The following is a 17,135-nucleotide window of genomic DNA, read 5'->3' as shown; positions in this document are numbered from 1 at the left end:
GTTAACTAACAAGATAAAATTTACATGCTAATGCTAGCTGTGTTTCCATAGATCCTAACTGATCTCAGAGCGGTGAGAGCAGACCAACGGTACTTTGGCTTGTGAGCTGCTCTCCATTCAGCTTACAAACACCAGCGGTTTAGCCACAATTCGCATACACAAACCACCAGAAAAAGCAAAAAAACTGCTGGACTCTCAGCGTGTCCAGCTCCAGTCATTGTTAAAGGAGACAGACACACCCAGACACTATGAGACTGACCCATGCATTTGTGCTTGAAGCGTCACTTATGTCTACGCGGTCATGACATCGCATCATGTGTTGATTGAAGGAAGTGCAGCTTTCAGCAACAATACCTGATTGGCAAGGAGCTTTAGTAAAGTGCTGTGTGAAATGAAAGGAGAGTGAAGCCTTAATGTGTTTATTTTTAGACCACATCTCTTTTTTTTTTACTATTTTGTTCTGATATGTAAAACCTTTGAAAGGAAAGGAGATTTAATTTCTTTTTATCATGAAGGTGGATATATGTTTGTTGTCGAATTACAATAAATCTTAATCTGGGAAAATGTTATTTCTGTGGTTAATCTAGTTGGCTGTAGAACTCAGAGATGATGTCATTAGGCTGTATAAAGAATAAAAAAAATCAGCAAAAAATCTCAGGTCATGCATCTGCCTTCATCACTTTTTTTTATTTGTATAAAATCTAAATTTAAATAAACAAACAAAATTATAGATTATATGTATTTAGAAAGGTATAAACCTCCAAAACAATCCACCAACAAGAACAGAATTACACAAGAAGCTGCAATGAGCCTGTCATCTATCAAACTGACAAGATAAAGTAAATATTAAACATTGTGTAAATTATTATCCAACAGGGTGTGGGGGGCATGTAAGTGAAGCCAGCTCAGACATTGCTGGTATTAGGACTGTTCGAGTCAAGTTTTGAGAATATACTGACGAGAACTGGGGTACTGGAAAAAGGCTGATAATGTTGAATTAATTCAGTGTTACTGAATTCAGTGTTAATAATTCAGTGTTGCCAACCAACCCAGTAAAAGGAGTTATATGCAATGCATCTGGGAACTATGGCTGAGGAAAAAGCCAACACATTGACCAAGAAACACCACCAGTAGTAGCTCAGTGCATTAACATTAATAGGAGATACCTGCTGTGTGCTTGCCTACCCCTGGTCACAGCATAATAGGAACAATATTGAGCAATACGGAAATAATGAGCCAACCCTAGTAGAAGAGAGTAGAGGAAATGAACCAGATAAACTTGGCACATGCAATGACAGATGAATATACCGAGCTGAGGATAAAGATTGTGGCCAGGTTAAAGGTAACCACCCAGCCAAAATGATGACGTATAAGAATTTCTGCTGCCCTCTGCTGGCTATAATGAAGAATTAGACAAAGGCAACAGTTGAGCTGTACAAATACAGAAAATTGCATTTGATGGTATATCAATATGGCAAGAGAAAACATAATGTAGTATTTTACAAAACAAAAAAAATCTAAGCAACCACATCTTTACTGACTACTGGGAGTAGCACATGCTCTGCAAAGTTTCTTCTGTCCAAAGCTTTGATCGTCTCTTAATTTATTTCTTGCGAATTCTTGTGAATCAACAAATTCATTTAAAAAGCAAAGTACACTTGAACAAAAACAGCTACAGTGAAATACTTCAACATCATCATCATTATTGTCGTCATCGCCATTGCTGTTGTTGTTGGTGTTGATCAAAATATTAACATCATATTTGGTGCTAATAAAGAAGACGGTGGGTGAGATGGACACAGTGACCAGTCCAGTACCTGACAACAGAAAAGTGTCCATGTGTTTATCAGTGCCTTAGTTCAGCAGTTCAGTCTGTGGTATGGTACAGTAGACACTAAATTGAATTCACTTCAGTTTAAAAAGAAACAAACAGTACTGACGTTATTTTTTTTTACCAGTGAAATTGGTCTACATCATGTAGACAACAGATAAATAATTAACAAATTAATTAGTAAATAAAAATATAAATTTATTAAGTTAATGTAAAACACTATTCACTTGCAAAAAACTGAATTTTTACAAAATGTAAAATGAAAATGATTAAATAAAGGAAGAAATACAGATTCATGTGACAAACTGTGTTGCAATGCAGGCACTGCCAAACATCTGGAACCACAAAAGATAGCATGATTGACCAAGATATCACAAGCTGCATATTCACACTATAAAATGGATGTGGTCATAAAGGTCAAGATAAGAATAAAGGTGACAGTGTTCTAGGCATGCAAGCAAATGGTGACAAATCTAGGATGCAGTGCTAAGAAGTGACGTTGTTATTTTACATTCTGTCAATGGTCTGCAAGCATTCACTGAATTTAGCTGATTCATAAAATAACGCATAAAGACATTAAGAATTAAAGCCTGCATGCTAGCAGTAGTTTTTAAGTCAATAATATTTACTATTTTTGGAATTTTAATTGCTTTTTATTCACACTTACCCACAATCAAAGACCAAATTTATGATGGAAGAGGTCAATCTGAAAAACTGCGAATGGTATCCACCCTTATGCAGTATACTGAGTTACAAAAGTCCTTCTAATGTCTTTATGTCTGGGAAACTTACAAAATTACATTTATAAATTTTCTACTAAATACAGCCAAAATGTCATAACTGTGAGTTTGGGAAAGCACATCGAAGTTCAAATCTTATCTGGTTCTGAAGAAGTTGTCAAAAGTTTCCAAAGCAAAGTATCATGGTTTTACATCAGCCTTCTTGAACTTTAGATCACTAAATCAATCTAAATCTGTTATTGCAAGTAAGATATGCTCACAAAATGCGTGTGGGTTCGTTTATTACAACAAGCCTGGAGTAAACACCCGAAAAACATAAGAGTGAGAGCTAAACAGCTTTTAAAATTCACTGGGGTTTGTACATTGCTTATTTAAGTGTCCAATAAAGTGTTATCTATGCAGAATAGTGTAAACCTGCAAAATTGAATTACCAACTGGATTACTAGTTATGAGATGAAAATAAGTGAGAAGTCATATGACACCAAATGTTTACTGGATAAAAATTGTGTTTTCTCATTAGGTTGGCAGTAAATAATAAAGAAATAAGATTTATTGAGTGAAAATAGCTTTTCACTTCACAGCAGTTGACTCTAATAATAAATTAAATACTAGTTCAAACAAACTGCTGTCTAAATATATTTCACTTATGCTGCTGTTTTTACCTTTATGGAACCGGATGATATTTGCTGTTAATCTACTAATTGTTTTAAGTAGTGCATCTTTCTGTAACTGAATTAGTTGATATAACACGTAATGGTCCTAAAAATCTTTGAAGATAGATAACGTATTAACACATAAATTCAAACTGAGTCAACTATTTAACTTTAATGGCCCAACTCGTTACAACTTGACAAGTTATATGGTACTCTTGGAATCCTAGAGTATACAATGAATGAACACACGGATTCAAGTTGAGCCAGCTATTTATCTACAACCAGTCATCTGGTATTATTTTGTAAAACCAAGAGGAAGACACGTTTGGTAAGTAAATACTACAAAAAGTTTATTTTAAATACACCTAGCAGTTTTAATCCTCTAGTTTTATCAACGTTATCAGATTGCCAGGCAGCCTGAAAGACTTTTTAATTAAAACATTAACACAGAATCGATTCATTTTCTTTTACTTTCTGAATAATATCAATGCTACTTTTCATGAAATATTTTCCAGCTCTCTTTGTTTTAGTAATATGTTGTTCAAACTCACAAATGTCTTTCATCAGAGTTTTCATATGATTTCAAAGGGATGTCAATTTCACCATGCTTTCTATTCTATATAATAAGAAAATATGTCAATATGTACAGACATGTAAGGCTACAAAATTATTTAACCTGCTTGTATCTGTGAAATTGTTACAATTCAATTTTAAAACAATCACAATGTCTTATCTTTTGTATAGCCTGTTAAAAATAAATACGGCAATATTTTTCTTTTCCCTCCAATAATCTCCGAACAATGATGAATATCAGACTTTTTTTTTAATCGTACTTCAGGAAAACATCTTGATAAGATTCAGGAATAATTACTTTTTGCTATCTGGTAGCTCGTTTACAGAAATTACAATAAATAATATTAGGAATAAAATGCCTTTAACTTGAACACTAAAGGACTGAAAGACTGAAATATAAATTTTACGAAGATGACTTAGGAGGCTTAGGAGTTACTGTAAGGCAGGGGTGTCGAACTCCAGGCCTCGAGGGCCGGTGTCCTGCAGGTTTTAGATATCACCCTGGGTAAACACACCTGAATCAAGTGATCAGTTCATTACCAGGCCTCAGGAGAACTTCAACACATGTTGAGGAGGTAATTTAGCCATTTAAATCAGCTGTGTTGGATCAAGGACACATCTAAAACCTCCAAGACACCGGCCCTTGAGGCCTGGAGTTCAACACCTGTGCTGTAAGGCGATGACACAATTAAGGAAATGCACTAAAAAGAAGAAAAGAAAAGAACAAGAAAATGAAAGATGTGTTGTTGTTTTTATCATGCCACAAGGTTTATTAGAAAGTAGAAAAGCTAGAAAGTTAATTACAAAATATTGTTTTTAGCCTTTTCAAGCAAAATATTTAAAATGAGAAATGAAATAAACATTAAAGCATACTCAAAAAATTTTTTTGTCATTTTTGTCAAAACGTCTGCTTAAAGATTTATTTATTTTCAGCTTAAGTTTGCAATACATGACATGGTGAGTCTCTTTGGCTAATCTCGCTTTATTTTTTCACTTTCATTTATTTATTTATTTATTGTATACATTAAAAATATCCTTTTTCTGTTTGCATTGTAGCTGTCTGCAACAAACAAGATCATTCACATTTGGAGTACTTTGAGTTATATGATATTTGGAAAAAGTTCATGTTTGTGCCAAATTTACCTAACAGACTAACCATGGGCTGCTATCATGTGGACAGTCTGTAAAAACTAAAATATCATAAAGAAGAGGAAGAATGAAATAAAATGGATAATGTTCAAGTAAGTGGTTAACAGTGACAGCGCTGACAGATTTAAAAAGCATCAAATATGCCCGTCTCCCTTAGCTGGTACGGCTCGATTTCACTGATTTTTGGTTTCAGATGACTTCATTGTTTTTTTGATCCACTTTAGTTGTTTCTTTGAGAGAAACGAGTAGACTGCAGGTTTTGACATGCACCCACGAGATCCAAAAGAAGTGACTCCAACCAACAGTCCGTAGCACAGCAGCGGTCCTCCTGAATCCCCCTGCAGCAAGATCAAATATATGATTAAATATATGAACAAAAAATAAAAAGAACATGCATTTGTCATACTTACATAACAGCTAGAATCGTTTCTTTTGCCAAATGTACCAGCACAAATCATGTCCCTGGTGATATAAGGGTTGCGGTTGTAATAATCACAAGAGTTGCACTTCTGTCTGCTGATCACAGCTACATGACCACCCTTGAGGACATCTGATGTTTCATTGTTTTCAGTTTGTCCCCATCCAGCCACCAGACACCTTCTCCTATCTGCAGGCCTTTTGACTATTTTCCCTAACTGTAAGTATTTCACGGTATTGGTTATCTCTGCTGGTTCCTTAAGCTACAAAAAAAAAGAGAAATAAAAAGAAATATTACATATCGATAATGGCTGTCTATACATTACCTTCACAGAGTTGTCCTTAAAATAAGTCTGTTTGCAGCATTGTTCAAAAGTCTTGAACCACCTATTGCTATTAGACACTCAATTATCACCTTACCTTAATCAGCATGAGGTCGTTGCCCTGGAGATAGTGGTAATAGTCAGGATGAGGGAAGAGTTCCTCAACCTCTCGGACCTGCTTGGAACCTTTTTCCTCTTCGTTTATAGAGTGTGCACCTAGGATAACCAGCCTCATTCTGACAAATAAAAACAAAAAACTTTAGTGATGACAGTTCACATTTTCCTTCCTCTTCGGGGCTAAAAGAGGCCACTCAAACACACGAGATATCAATAGAAAGCCCTGGATGTCCTCTATTTAGGACTTAGGACTAAATATTACAGGAATTAGTAGGATAGCTCAAATAAATATATAGACCAAAAGCAAATGTCCATTACAATCACTGCCACATTTTATTACCTACTTTCTTGTTCCAGTTCTAGAGCAGGTGTAACACGAAATAATTTTGATATTTACTTTTTAAAAGGCATTATTCTTTGCATGTTTGTGACTGAAGCCTGGAAGGAGTGTGATCAACTTTTCAGTGATGTACCAAACAGTCAAATCTACTCATGTGTTACAGGCTTTTCCTTAAAAAAAAAAAAGAACCGCAGGTATATCACAGCGATATTTTAAGTGAATGCCAGTTGGATTTCTATCAACGTAAGGAAATGCATCAATTATTAATGAGTATATTCAATTTACTCCAACTGCATCACATATAGCACCAAATCACAACAACAGTCACCTCAAAGCGGGAGGAGAGAGTCAGAAATGAATAATAACAAATGATTAAATGCAGATTGGTGTATAAATACATAAACACAGTGCATCATGGGATGCCCCCCAGCAGCCTAGGCCTATTGCAGTATATGTTTTTTCAAAAAAGCCTATTCTTGAAAGTAGAGGGGTGTCTTTCTCATGAATCCTGAAAGGGCCTGAAAGTTAAAGGCTCTGTCTCCTGTTCTTTTTTTTAGGACCCTTAGGAACCACACGTAAACCAGCAGTCTGAGAAAGAAGTTTTCTATTGGTAAGTTTTCATAGTAATACTACTATGAGGTCTTTAAAATTGTCACAGTCTGGCTGGGGCAGACTGTATGTGTTTGCAAAAACGCAGACCAAAAACTGAACGTGGCGTGGATTTAACAAAAAACAAGCCGTTTATTGAGGCTAGCAAAAAGAGTACAAACAAAAGGGCATTGGTGGAACTAAACAATAACCTAAACTGGGTGAACTGACATAGATACCTGAAGTTGTGACATGGACGAGCAGACGACCTGACAAAGAATGACTGAAAGCACACGGACTAAATACACACAGGAGGATAATGACGGAAGTGGTAACACATGGAGAAACAGCTGACACACATGAACATAACGACGTCACAAGGAGAGAGTAACACTAAAAAAACATTGAACATAGGAACACAGGACCCCTTCAAAATAAAACAGGAAATATAATGAGACGCAGACATGACAACATAAGACACACAGACATGAAACACACGAAGGGCAAGGGAGACTTCACAGGGGTTGAAAACACAAGGGGGAACTAATAAGCAAATGAACATAGGAAACCTAATAAGCTTAAACATACACTATAAACATCAAAAGAACTAAAACTCAAAACACTGGGTCATAAGACCCAGGATCGTGACAAAAATAATAGACTTGTAAAGCTGCAAAAAGGTTTACACAAACCATATCAGTGATCAGTGTTTACAGACATAATCTGTTTTTTAACCAATATCATTATAATGCACTCACTGTTTCAAAAAAAATACTGCAATATTTTGATTTGAAATTTCAAGAAAAGTAACTCGGGTTCGTACTTGGTGCAGTGTGCGGCCGTCAGGACCCATTGTGGATGGATTAATGTCCCGCCACAGAAACTGTGTTTACTCAACAAATAAGTCATAAAAGGGAGTGAGTGTGGCCTGACTTCTCTTCCTCCAATAATCTCAGAACCATGACCTAAAACAAAAAGAAAATATCCAGTCGTATAACAAAATCAGCACAAGAACAAGTGAGAGAAACAAACACTCGGCATTAATGGCTTTCTAAGATGAAGGAGACAATTATCAGTAAGTAAATGAAAGTAAAATATAAAACATTACTCACCTGACTGGACGAAGAAGAGAATGCCACATGAGATGAAAACGATGAGGCGCAACATTTCTTGTTATCTGTCTTTAATGTTGAATGTTTTCAAATCTACTGGGATGCACAGCTTAATATTTTGAGCTGAAAGGATGTGGTCTGGACACAGTAATTAATGAGTCAACAAAATAGACACAGCCAATCAAATCCTAAAAACTGTTGGTGTAAATTATTCCTTCTCCACCCCCCCACCATCACTACAGTTACACCCAATCGACACACATAAACACACACACACCCTTTTGCTATATAGGGGAGGGTTAGTGCAACTCACATTGTCATGGGCAGCAGTCCGGTCACTTAAACTTTCAGCTATACTTTTAAGGGTTTCTGAAAGCTGCTGTGTACTTCAGAAAAAAATAAAGGAAACCGTGTGTGCAGAGGTAAATGATAACAAAGACACAATATTTACTGAGAATAGTTGTAGATGCAGTAGTTTCACCAGAGGAATGAAAAGTAATCGCGCAGACAATGTTTAACACTTTTTGTCATTTGTTATTAAGTTAGATGCTAGATATTATATGTGTCATATTTGCCAAAAGTGCTATAGAATAGAATAGAATAGAATAGAATAATCCTTTAATTGTCCCACAAGGGGAAATTTGGTTGTAACAGCAGCCAAAAAGACACGTATACAAACAAAGAGTACACAGTATAAATGTGCACCACAAGACTTACACTACTAAGTCTAAGTTTTTACATGTTTACATGTTAATGTGCTTTTTAATATTGATGATTGATTTTATAGTTTTACCTGGATTACAGTGAACTGCGTTGAAGACACAAGTGCCAACAAAATATAGTAGAGAACGCCACCTTGTGGTTTAGTATGAAAACTGCGAGGGTCATAAAAGTGTCCCTGTTTTACATTGAAATGTAACATGAGACCTAAAGTGATTTAAATTTAATGTCACCAAGAGGTTAATTCAGCTGTTATCAGCTAACAGGAATGAAGGAACAGCATCACTTAAGAAAAAATGTTTGTCTTTTTTTGCACTCTTCCTAAGATCCCATTATTCCTTGTTCGTTGATTTGTGTGTTGAGATTACTGTACTTGACTTTTGCAGGAAACCTTTTTATAATAATGTGCAACGGACAGAAAGAGAAGGTAGAAAACAAATGAACAAATTGGTTCTTTGGCATTGTGGTCAGAGGTCATGAACATGATAACTCGAGAAACATGTCACCTTGGTATTCAAATTGATACCATAGGCCAGGGGTAGGCAACTCCAGGCCTCAAGGGACAGTGTCCTGCAGGTTTTACATGGGTCCTTGATCCAACACAGCTGATTCAAATGGCTAAATTACCTACTCAACATGTCTTGAAGTTCTCCAGAGGCCTGGTAATGAACTAATCATTTGATTCAGGTATTTTGACCCAGGGTGAGATCTAAAACCTGCAGGACACCGGCACTCGAGGCCTGGAGTTGTCTACCCCTTCCATAGGCTCATCTGCTACAAATCCCACATGAGTTCAAATCTCAATAATGGTGTCAAGGCTGAGGTCAGAGGTCAGGTTTTCCAAAAATCTCGGGAATGCGATAACTCAAGTAAGTGACCAAAGATTTTCAAATTTATACATAGATGCATCTATTAGGAAACTGAGCAGCCATCAGTATTTTTTATTTCACTTGTTTCGTTCTATATGAATGACAAACAAAGTCATGAACAGAAACATACAACTGTTACGATCCTGGGTCATTTGACTCAGCGTTTTGAGTTTTAATATATTTTGATGTTTATGGTTTATGTTGAAGTTCATTACGTTACCTAAGTTCATTTGTATTTTGTCTGTTTCCCTGTTATAGTTCATTGTTTATTAGATTCCCCTTGTGTCTGCATGTTTCAGTCTCCCTCGCTCTTCGCATGTTTCATGTCTGCGTGTCCTATGTTGTCACTCTCGTGTTGTGTCTGCATCTCATTATGTTTCCTGTTTTATTTTGAAGAGGTCTGGTGTCCTATGTTCATTGTGTTTAGTTTTACTTCACCTGTGGCATCATTATATTCATTTTAATCAGCTGTTTCCCCATGTGTTTACACTTGACCTGATCACCTCCTGTGTGTATTTAGTCTGCATGTTTTCCTTCATTCCTTATCAGGTTGTCTGTGGTTTCTTGTCATGTTTCCAAGTCTTCATGTTTCAGGTTTTTCACATTAAAATGTTCATGTTCAGGGTTTTCTATGTTTAACCTTAGTTCACCCAGTTTAGGTTAGTGTTTAATTTTGCCGTTGCCCCTTGTTTTGTATGTTCAAAACCAGCCATTAATCGACGGCTCATTTTCAGTTAATATTAAGTTTGTTTCCACGCTTTGCTTTGCTGCATTTGGGTCCTTTATTGTCCACTCCACCCAGTCTACTTCTGCACACTGTGACAACAACAGTAAATTCATCATGCAAGATCAAATAACATGCCATTTTCTGGGAGTGCCTTTTAAGTAATATTAAGATTCTGTTATTACTAACAACTAAATACTAATATTTGCCCTTCACTGCAGAGTAACTTTGCACAAAAACAGATTGCATCCATGTACACCCTAAAAAGCAAATCTATTGTTACTACACCTACAGATAGCTAATGATAAGGATAAAAATAATAAATTCACAAAACTTCTGCAGACACTGAACGATAATTTAACAGATGTGAAGCACTGTGGATGTCGGTGCTTTCCAACTAACCATAGCAATAGTTTCACAACTTTCAGCATCAGAGCTCAAATCTTAATCTGGAAAATGTGGCTTATGTGGCTCACCTAGTATACAGACGTATACTACAATATGTGCCACAAGTTTCTACAGCAAAACATCTTGAAGTTTACATGTGAGTCCTTCACTTGTTGAATAAATATGTCACTACTGACCACTCGTGTTCACTGGTGGACAGTTTAATGACATAACACATAATGTTTAATGATTTGTGAGTAATCCAGTAATGTCTATGGTCATTTCTGATAAATGCATAAAACTTACATGCATAGTGGTATTCCAAAAATTCCCTATTGTCATCCCTTGTCTACTTATGCCTTCTTGTTCTAGTAGCTGACTTTTCATCAGTGTGTCCTGGTTCCTCAACCCCTGATGAGGACCATGGCTGTATCCCAATTCAGGGTCTGCAGCCTTAAAGTACGCAGCCTCAACGATCCTCAAGGGCCGCTTACTTAAAGACCGCTAAGGCCGGAAGTGCGAGGCTTGTGAAATGGGACGGTCCAGCCTCCGTTGCGCTGCCCAGGTTGCCTAGCAACCATGATACTAACAGCTGGAAACGTTTCATACAGCTTTGTTTGATAGAAATGAAGGAAAAAATCTTTTGTTCATTTGTTTGTTTGTTTCTACATGAGCTTTGATCATTCTCTGTAAGAGTAAGGTCAGCTGTTGAACGGCGTATATTTTAAAGTAAAGGCTTTAAAACCAAGTTAGTACAAACGTCACTAATGTCACATAACTTTGCCGACATGTGGCCAACAGTAATGTTTTAATGTTCTTCGTTATTAAACATTTGCACATAAATAAGTGACATAATATTCAGTACTTACTTAAGTTTACTCTTCGGGTGCCCCTCATCTGCCCTTTTTTTCGACAAAATTATCCACACCCACCGCCGCGCTATGCATTCTGGGATATGTTGGGCCACGAAGTCTACACCGCCACATCCTTAAAATTCAGGGAAATGAAGGACGCATTTGAGGGCTGCATTTCGAGCAGCCTTCGAATTGGGACAGCCTTCGTCGCGTCGTTGTGACGTAATCGGCCTTCAAATGCGGCCTTTAAGGCTGCAGACCCTGAATTAGGATACAGCCAATGTCAGGTGAAGGGAAGTGGACTCAGAGGCATGGCTTGCTGTAGATGTTTAGAATATTTATTTACTGACAAAGTGAGTAAGTAACGTAATGACTCCAACACTGGCTGCAACCATACCCTAGAATGTGATGGCTGATGTTAGGCTAAATGAATCCAGAAAACAGAAAGTAAAAGTTGAACTAGGCTCCTAGTACAGGGCCTGTCATTAGGCCCTGCTCATTTTATGGGATGCTCAGTCTTGTAACAAAACTAAACTTAAGAAAATAACACATATTAACAGCCTGAGCACTGTCCTGAAATAAAGTATTACAATAAACTGCAATACTACTGGGGATGGCTTTTTTCCTTTCATGTAACAGGGCTTCTATATGTAGATTGGAGCAAATTATTGTTTTGTTTTGTCTTTTTATGTGGTCGCTGTTTATTATGCCTTTATGGACTTTTTTTGTACTTAATGTTACACACATGTTGACAATCTAAACAGTGATATATGCTGCTTTAACATCTGTGAAACTGGAAACTGGTTTCATTGTTTCACATGTTTGGCTGTCAAGCCATGGTGTGAGTTTTCACACCCCTAGAAGCAAACAACAACACCCACAAAAAAAAGTGCTTTGATATTCTCTGGAAGAAAACTTTCAGAAGAGAAACAGATAAAAGTGTCGATGAAACCACAGACAGACAGACAGCAAGATGATGCACAAAGTGTTTGATTAGTTGTTACTCTATTTCTGTATCTAATTACTCATCTTACATCTCTTACGTCAAAACTGTATTGTTTTTCTTTTCAGTTTACAATGTAAATTCATTTATTTATTTATAACATCCAAAACCCAATTTAAAATAAAATGAAATATAATGTAACATAACATCCAAATAAGCAACACTTCATACAGCAATCTAAAGAAACACTTGAGAAACAAAGTCACTGATAACTCTGTGACTGGCCTACCAAAATTACTCCAAGCGCACATCCATGATTTATCCAGGTCACAAAAGTACCCAGAACAACATTAAAGAACCTCAGGCTTCACGTGTCTCAGTCAAGCTCAGTTCATGATTAAACAATAAAAAAGACTGGGCAAAAATGGCATCCATGGCACAGTTCAGGAGAAAACCATTGCTGACCAAAGAGACATTTGCTAACAGTGTTGGGAGGGTTACTTTTAAAATGTATTCCATTACAGATTACAGAATACATGCCCCTGAAATGTTTTCTGTAACGTATTCCGTTACGTTACTCAATGAGAGTAACGTATTCTGAATACTTTGGATTACTTAATATATTATCATGCTGTTTACAACTACATGAATGTACTATTGCTGTGATTTATTACTGTTACTGAAGGTCCGCGGCTCTGAACCGTAGTAAAGGGACCTCTGACTAATACGGTGGGTTCTGTGTCAGGCTCGTAGCCGAAAACTAGCTTTACTTTGTTGTCTGGGTCAACTTTGCTAGCGAGAGACAGAGAGAGACATTGAAAGGCTGCTCCAACGGAACTTATTGTTTCGGAGGAAAACACGAACACGGTGTACAGCCGAGTCTTAATAGCTTACTTACAACTGGGCTCGTCAGGCACTCTTCTTGGCTGCAGTGGTTATTATTATATTTACATGCTTCCAGCTCCCGTTTTTGCTCGATGACAGCTCCTACTTTTCCTTTTTCTCCCTCCCTCGCTCACAGACACGTAACGGGTATGGCAGTCTCCCTGCAGCACGGACTACACTGCCTATGATGCTACATTCTTTAGAGCTATACCTGTAGCATTCTGCCTATTAGCTTAGCACAACAACAACAGGCGCTCTCTCACCCAGGAAACACACGCAGAGAGAGAGCGTCACCCTGTAACCATGGCAACCATAACGCTGCCACCTGGAACAACAGAACGTAGCTGTCAAACAAAACCCAAACAGCCCTGACCCGCGACAATATGAAACAGGGAAGTACCGCCGTGTAATCAATTTATTTCAACAAAGTAACTGTATTCTAAATACCACCTTTTTAAACAGTAACTGTAACGGAATACAGTTACTCATATTTTGTATTTTAAATACGTAACATGTATTCCGTTACTCCCCAACACTGTTTGCTAAAACATATCTTGATGATCCCCATGACTTGAAAGACTGGACAAATACTTTGTGGAATAATAAGACAAAAGTTTAACTTTTTGGAAGGTGTGTGCACCATTACTATCTGGCATAAAACAGCATTTCAGAAAAGAAAAATAATACAGACAGTAAAAATATGTCGTGGTAGTGTGACGATTTGGTTTGGCCTGCTTTGCACAAACATCAATATACACGTGCATAACACAAATAGGACCATGAAAATAGGTCATTACACAACTACAAAAACTGCCATGTTTGCTAACCGTACTGCTCTTCTGGATAGCTTGATTCCTGCATTCCTGTTTTTCAGCCTGTTAGAAATGATCATGGAGCTTCTGCACGTGCGCTCCAACAAAACAGTGCTTTTAATTATATTTTGTGAGTTAGATGTATCAGGGATCCTGCACAAAGTACTTCTGTGTGTGTAGATTGTATACATATATCTCCATGTACATGTGACAGCATTTAGTCTACATCACTCTGTTAATTAAGCTAGAGCTCGGAAAGAAAAGCATCTGGAAGTTTTCGAAGACGTTTCACCTCTCATCTGAAAAGCTTTTTCAGTTCTAAGAGCATAAAGAGTGATTCAAATGTTCTGTGAAGATAAATGTGAAATGAATACTGAGAAGACAGGAAGTGAAAAAAACCCAAAAACCACAAACCACAGACAGAGTGCAAGGTAAAGCATAAAGGGGTCAACTACCTCCCTGAAAAATTTTTCACCCGACTTCCATGCATCATGCACGCTCTGCAAGGGTTTCTGCTCTTCCAAACTTTGATGCTTCTTGGACATAATGGTAAGATTTAATCCATTTCTTACAGATGTGCAAAAGTGTGTTGCTTTTAAATTTTGCACATTTGCTTTCAGCACTGGGGAGTCAAATCATAAAAGGCAGAAAGGCTGAGAAAAAGCAGATGATGTATATGGCATCAGTGCAAAACAACAATGGACATATATGTGGAGGTTTCCTTGTCAGTGAATATTTTGTAATGACTGCAGCGCACTGTGCTCCTAAGTAAGTAATCAAAACTCTTCATGCAACCTCAAATTCATCTAAACATAAACGTTCAATTTTCTCTATTATCATTAATGTAGGAATCCTACAAGTGTTGTTCTCGGCACTCACAATCTCAAAAAGGTTGATGACACAATGAGATATGATGTGAAGATGTGCAAACATTCTTTTAAGGATGTTCTATCTGGAAATGACATCATGCTTCTCAAAGTAAGTAGATAACTCCTGAATCTCATAGACATGCATCTCTTAGGTCCTGTATCAGGTTTTTGCTGCATATCCTACTTACATGACTTCCTGATATTATTTATCTGTTATGTTGATGCTATATAGATAGATTTTGTCTTTTGCTTTTGTTTTGGCCAAGTGTTTGGCTAGTAGCTGTTTGACAGTCACCATGTCGGTGCACAAATACCATTTTATGCCTGTCAAACTGCATTATCCTCGTCACTGTTCAAAAAGAACTCTAAAAACCTGAAATGTTCTGAAAATGGTGAGGTATAAGAACTGGACATGAAATGAATTTTATGCATTTCAGCAAGCCGTGTGTGAAGCCTGGCTCCTTGGAAGCAAACTATAAAGAAATAAGTGGTGCCTCAACACTTTTACACAATACTGTAGTTTATTTTAAGTAACTGGCCCCGGATACGTTACTCATGGGAAAGCACATGAAAGAAAAAAAAGTTCCTTATTGCTTGCCTTTTGCAATATATGTGACACAAAACAAACATGTTTTTATTTACTTTAACAATGTGTTGCACATTAATAGGTATACTAACATGTTAGTGATGATTGTGTATTGTAGTACGTATTGGTTATTCAACTGACCAGCTACACATGTGGACATGGTTTGGATTTAAACCCTATTAAATTTGCCTTAAGTATTCTCTTTTCTATCTCATTTCTTATTTTCTGCCACTAGCTGTCCAGGAAAGCTCGCCTGGAAGGAAACAAAGTTATTAAGCCAATTAAACTTCCACATCCAAAAATTAATCTAAAGGAAAACAAAACCTGCAGTGTAGCTGGATGGGGGGCCATAAAAAGTAACGGTGAAAATGTTGACGAGCTGCAAGTGGTGGATGTCCCCATCATTAACAAGGACAGGTGTCAGAGTGCTTGGCAGAATATGCTTCCGGCTAAAGTTATTTGTGCAGGTGGATACTTTAAAAACAAAGGAATCTGTCAGGTAACTTTTTTTTCTTTCTACAACCTATGATATTAAAAAAAAAGATTGATGATTGACGGGCAAATCAAATAATAACATTTCCTCCTCACAGGGTGACTCTGGTGGCCCTCTCGTGTGTGACAATTTGGCAGTTGGTGTCGTTTCCTTTAACAACAACAATATCTGTGACTATCCGAATGTCCCCAACGTTTATACGGACATATCAAAATTCCTTTCTTGGATCAAACCCATTCTTAAGAAAAAGAAATGCTAATAATCTCTGGCTCTCTTCCACAGTGCGTCTTTTGTCCTACCTTCCTTCCCTGGGCTCCAACCAGTCATGATCATTTTGTTAGACCTCAATGGAAGTTTTTAGCGAAATCAGAGCTAGATTTTCACCATTAGGGGGCAGTGTTCAATTAACTTTTCACATCTGTCAGAAACAAGAAAATGGAGAGTTTGGTGTGAGATCAGAATAGTGTGTGGTGAGAACCATTTGCTGACTGAAAGAAGGTTCTGGGTTTAAAGTTCCTTGTTGGCCGAGGCTTTCTCTCATAGTTTACTGACACACTTGTTTGCTTAATTGATGATTTTAGATTTTACAGTGAATGGTTTTCTGTCTCCTTGTGTTACGCCTGCAAACAACTTGCAGGCTGTCCAGGATGTACCTTCCCTCTCACACTATGATAGCCAACTCTTCCTTCTTGACACCAATCAACAGCACCTCCTCTGTGAGATTACTGTTTATGTTTCCATATGAATATCATTTGCATTCATTTCATGCAGAGAAATGTAATCCTGAGTCAAGATGTTCTGTTACACTGTCAGGTGTCAGGAATGATTAAATCTCTTTAAGCATTTTTGCATTACAGTGAGTCCAAAAGCAAAAAATAAAACCTGAAGCTTGAAACTGTATTTTCTCTTACTCATGTCGTTTTCAAAACTTTTTTGGGGAACTTTGCTGTGGGAGCATCCAAGGAACAGGCCAAAGGCTTTCGTTTTTTCCACTTTGAAAAGCAAAACGTTGCTATAGATACAAAAAGAAAATTGCTTCAACCTAAGACCCGTGACGATAGCCAAAAAAAAAGTCTCAGAAAACATGGATCATATATGACCCAAAATATAAAATGCCCTAATACTAAAACCATGCATATATGAATTCGGT

At 37.1% G+C, this 17,135-nt stretch overlaps 2 protein-coding genes across 2 annotated transcripts; one reads left to right on the top strand and one right to left on the bottom strand.

The window, feature by feature from the left end:
• Positions 1-4,542: 4,542 nt before the first annotated feature.
• On the bottom strand, positions 4,543-8,056 carry LOC102782947 (granzyme K-like). The gene is made up of 5 exons (XM_006800408.3): positions 7,844-8,056; positions 7,555-7,696; positions 5,784-5,922; positions 5,357-5,626; positions 4,543-5,284 (listed from the first exon to the last, which is right to left on the bottom strand). Exons 1-5 carry the CDS (start codon positions 7,896-7,898, stop codon positions 5,120-5,122), a joined length of 771 nt encoding a protein of 256 aa, XP_006800471.2. The 5' UTR covers positions 7,899-8,056; the 3' UTR covers positions 4,543-5,119.
• A 6,472-nt stretch (positions 8,057-14,528) lies between these two features.
• On the top strand, positions 14,529-16,861 carry LOC102783245 (duodenase-1-like). The gene is made up of 5 exons (XM_035911909.2): positions 14,529-14,586; positions 14,658-14,805; positions 14,886-15,015; positions 15,728-15,991; positions 16,083-16,861. Exons 1-5 carry the CDS (start codon positions 14,529-14,531, stop codon positions 16,242-16,244), a joined length of 762 nt encoding a protein of 253 aa, XP_035767802.2. The 3' UTR covers positions 16,245-16,861.
• Positions 16,862-17,135: the final 274 nt, after the last annotated feature.

Source organism: Neolamprologus brichardi, chromosome 23 (genome assembly GCF_056152115.1).
Source record: "Neolamprologus brichardi isolate AB-2024 chromosome 23, ASM5615211v1, whole genome shotgun sequence".
Lineage (NCBI taxonomy): Eukaryota > Metazoa > Chordata > Actinopteri > Cichliformes > Cichlidae > Neolamprologus > Neolamprologus brichardi.
Note: the sequence above shows the minus strand (reverse complement) of the source record. Positions and strands in the feature narration are given on the sequence as shown.

Excerpts from the sequence above, each read along its gene's own strand:
- LOC102783245 (XM_035911909.2), top strand. The coding sequence starts at position 14,529 with ATGCACGCTCTGCAAGGGTTTCTGCTCTTCCAAACTTTGATGCTTCTT. Across the intron at positions 14,806-14,885 it reads GCAGCGCACTGTGCTCCTAA|GAATCCTACAAGTGTTGTTC; the intron begins GTAAGTAATCAA and ends TCATTAATGTAG. Across the intron at positions 15,016-15,727 it reads ATGACATCATGCTTCTCAAA|CTGTCCAGGAAAGCTCGCCT; the intron begins GTAAGTAGATAA and ends TTCTGCCACTAG.
- LOC102782947 (XM_006800408.3), bottom strand. The coding sequence starts at position 7,898 with ATGTTGCGCCTCATCGTTTTCATCTCATGTGGCATTCTCTTCTTCGTC. Across the intron at positions 5,923-7,554 it reads ACGGCCGCACACTGCACCAA|AATGAGGCTGGTTATCCTAG; the intron begins GTACGAACCCGA and ends TTTATTTGTCAG. Across the intron at positions 5,285-5,356 it reads GAAACGATTCTAGCTGTTAT|GGGGATTCAGGAGGACCGCT; the intron begins GTAAGTATGACA and ends ATCTTGCTGCAG.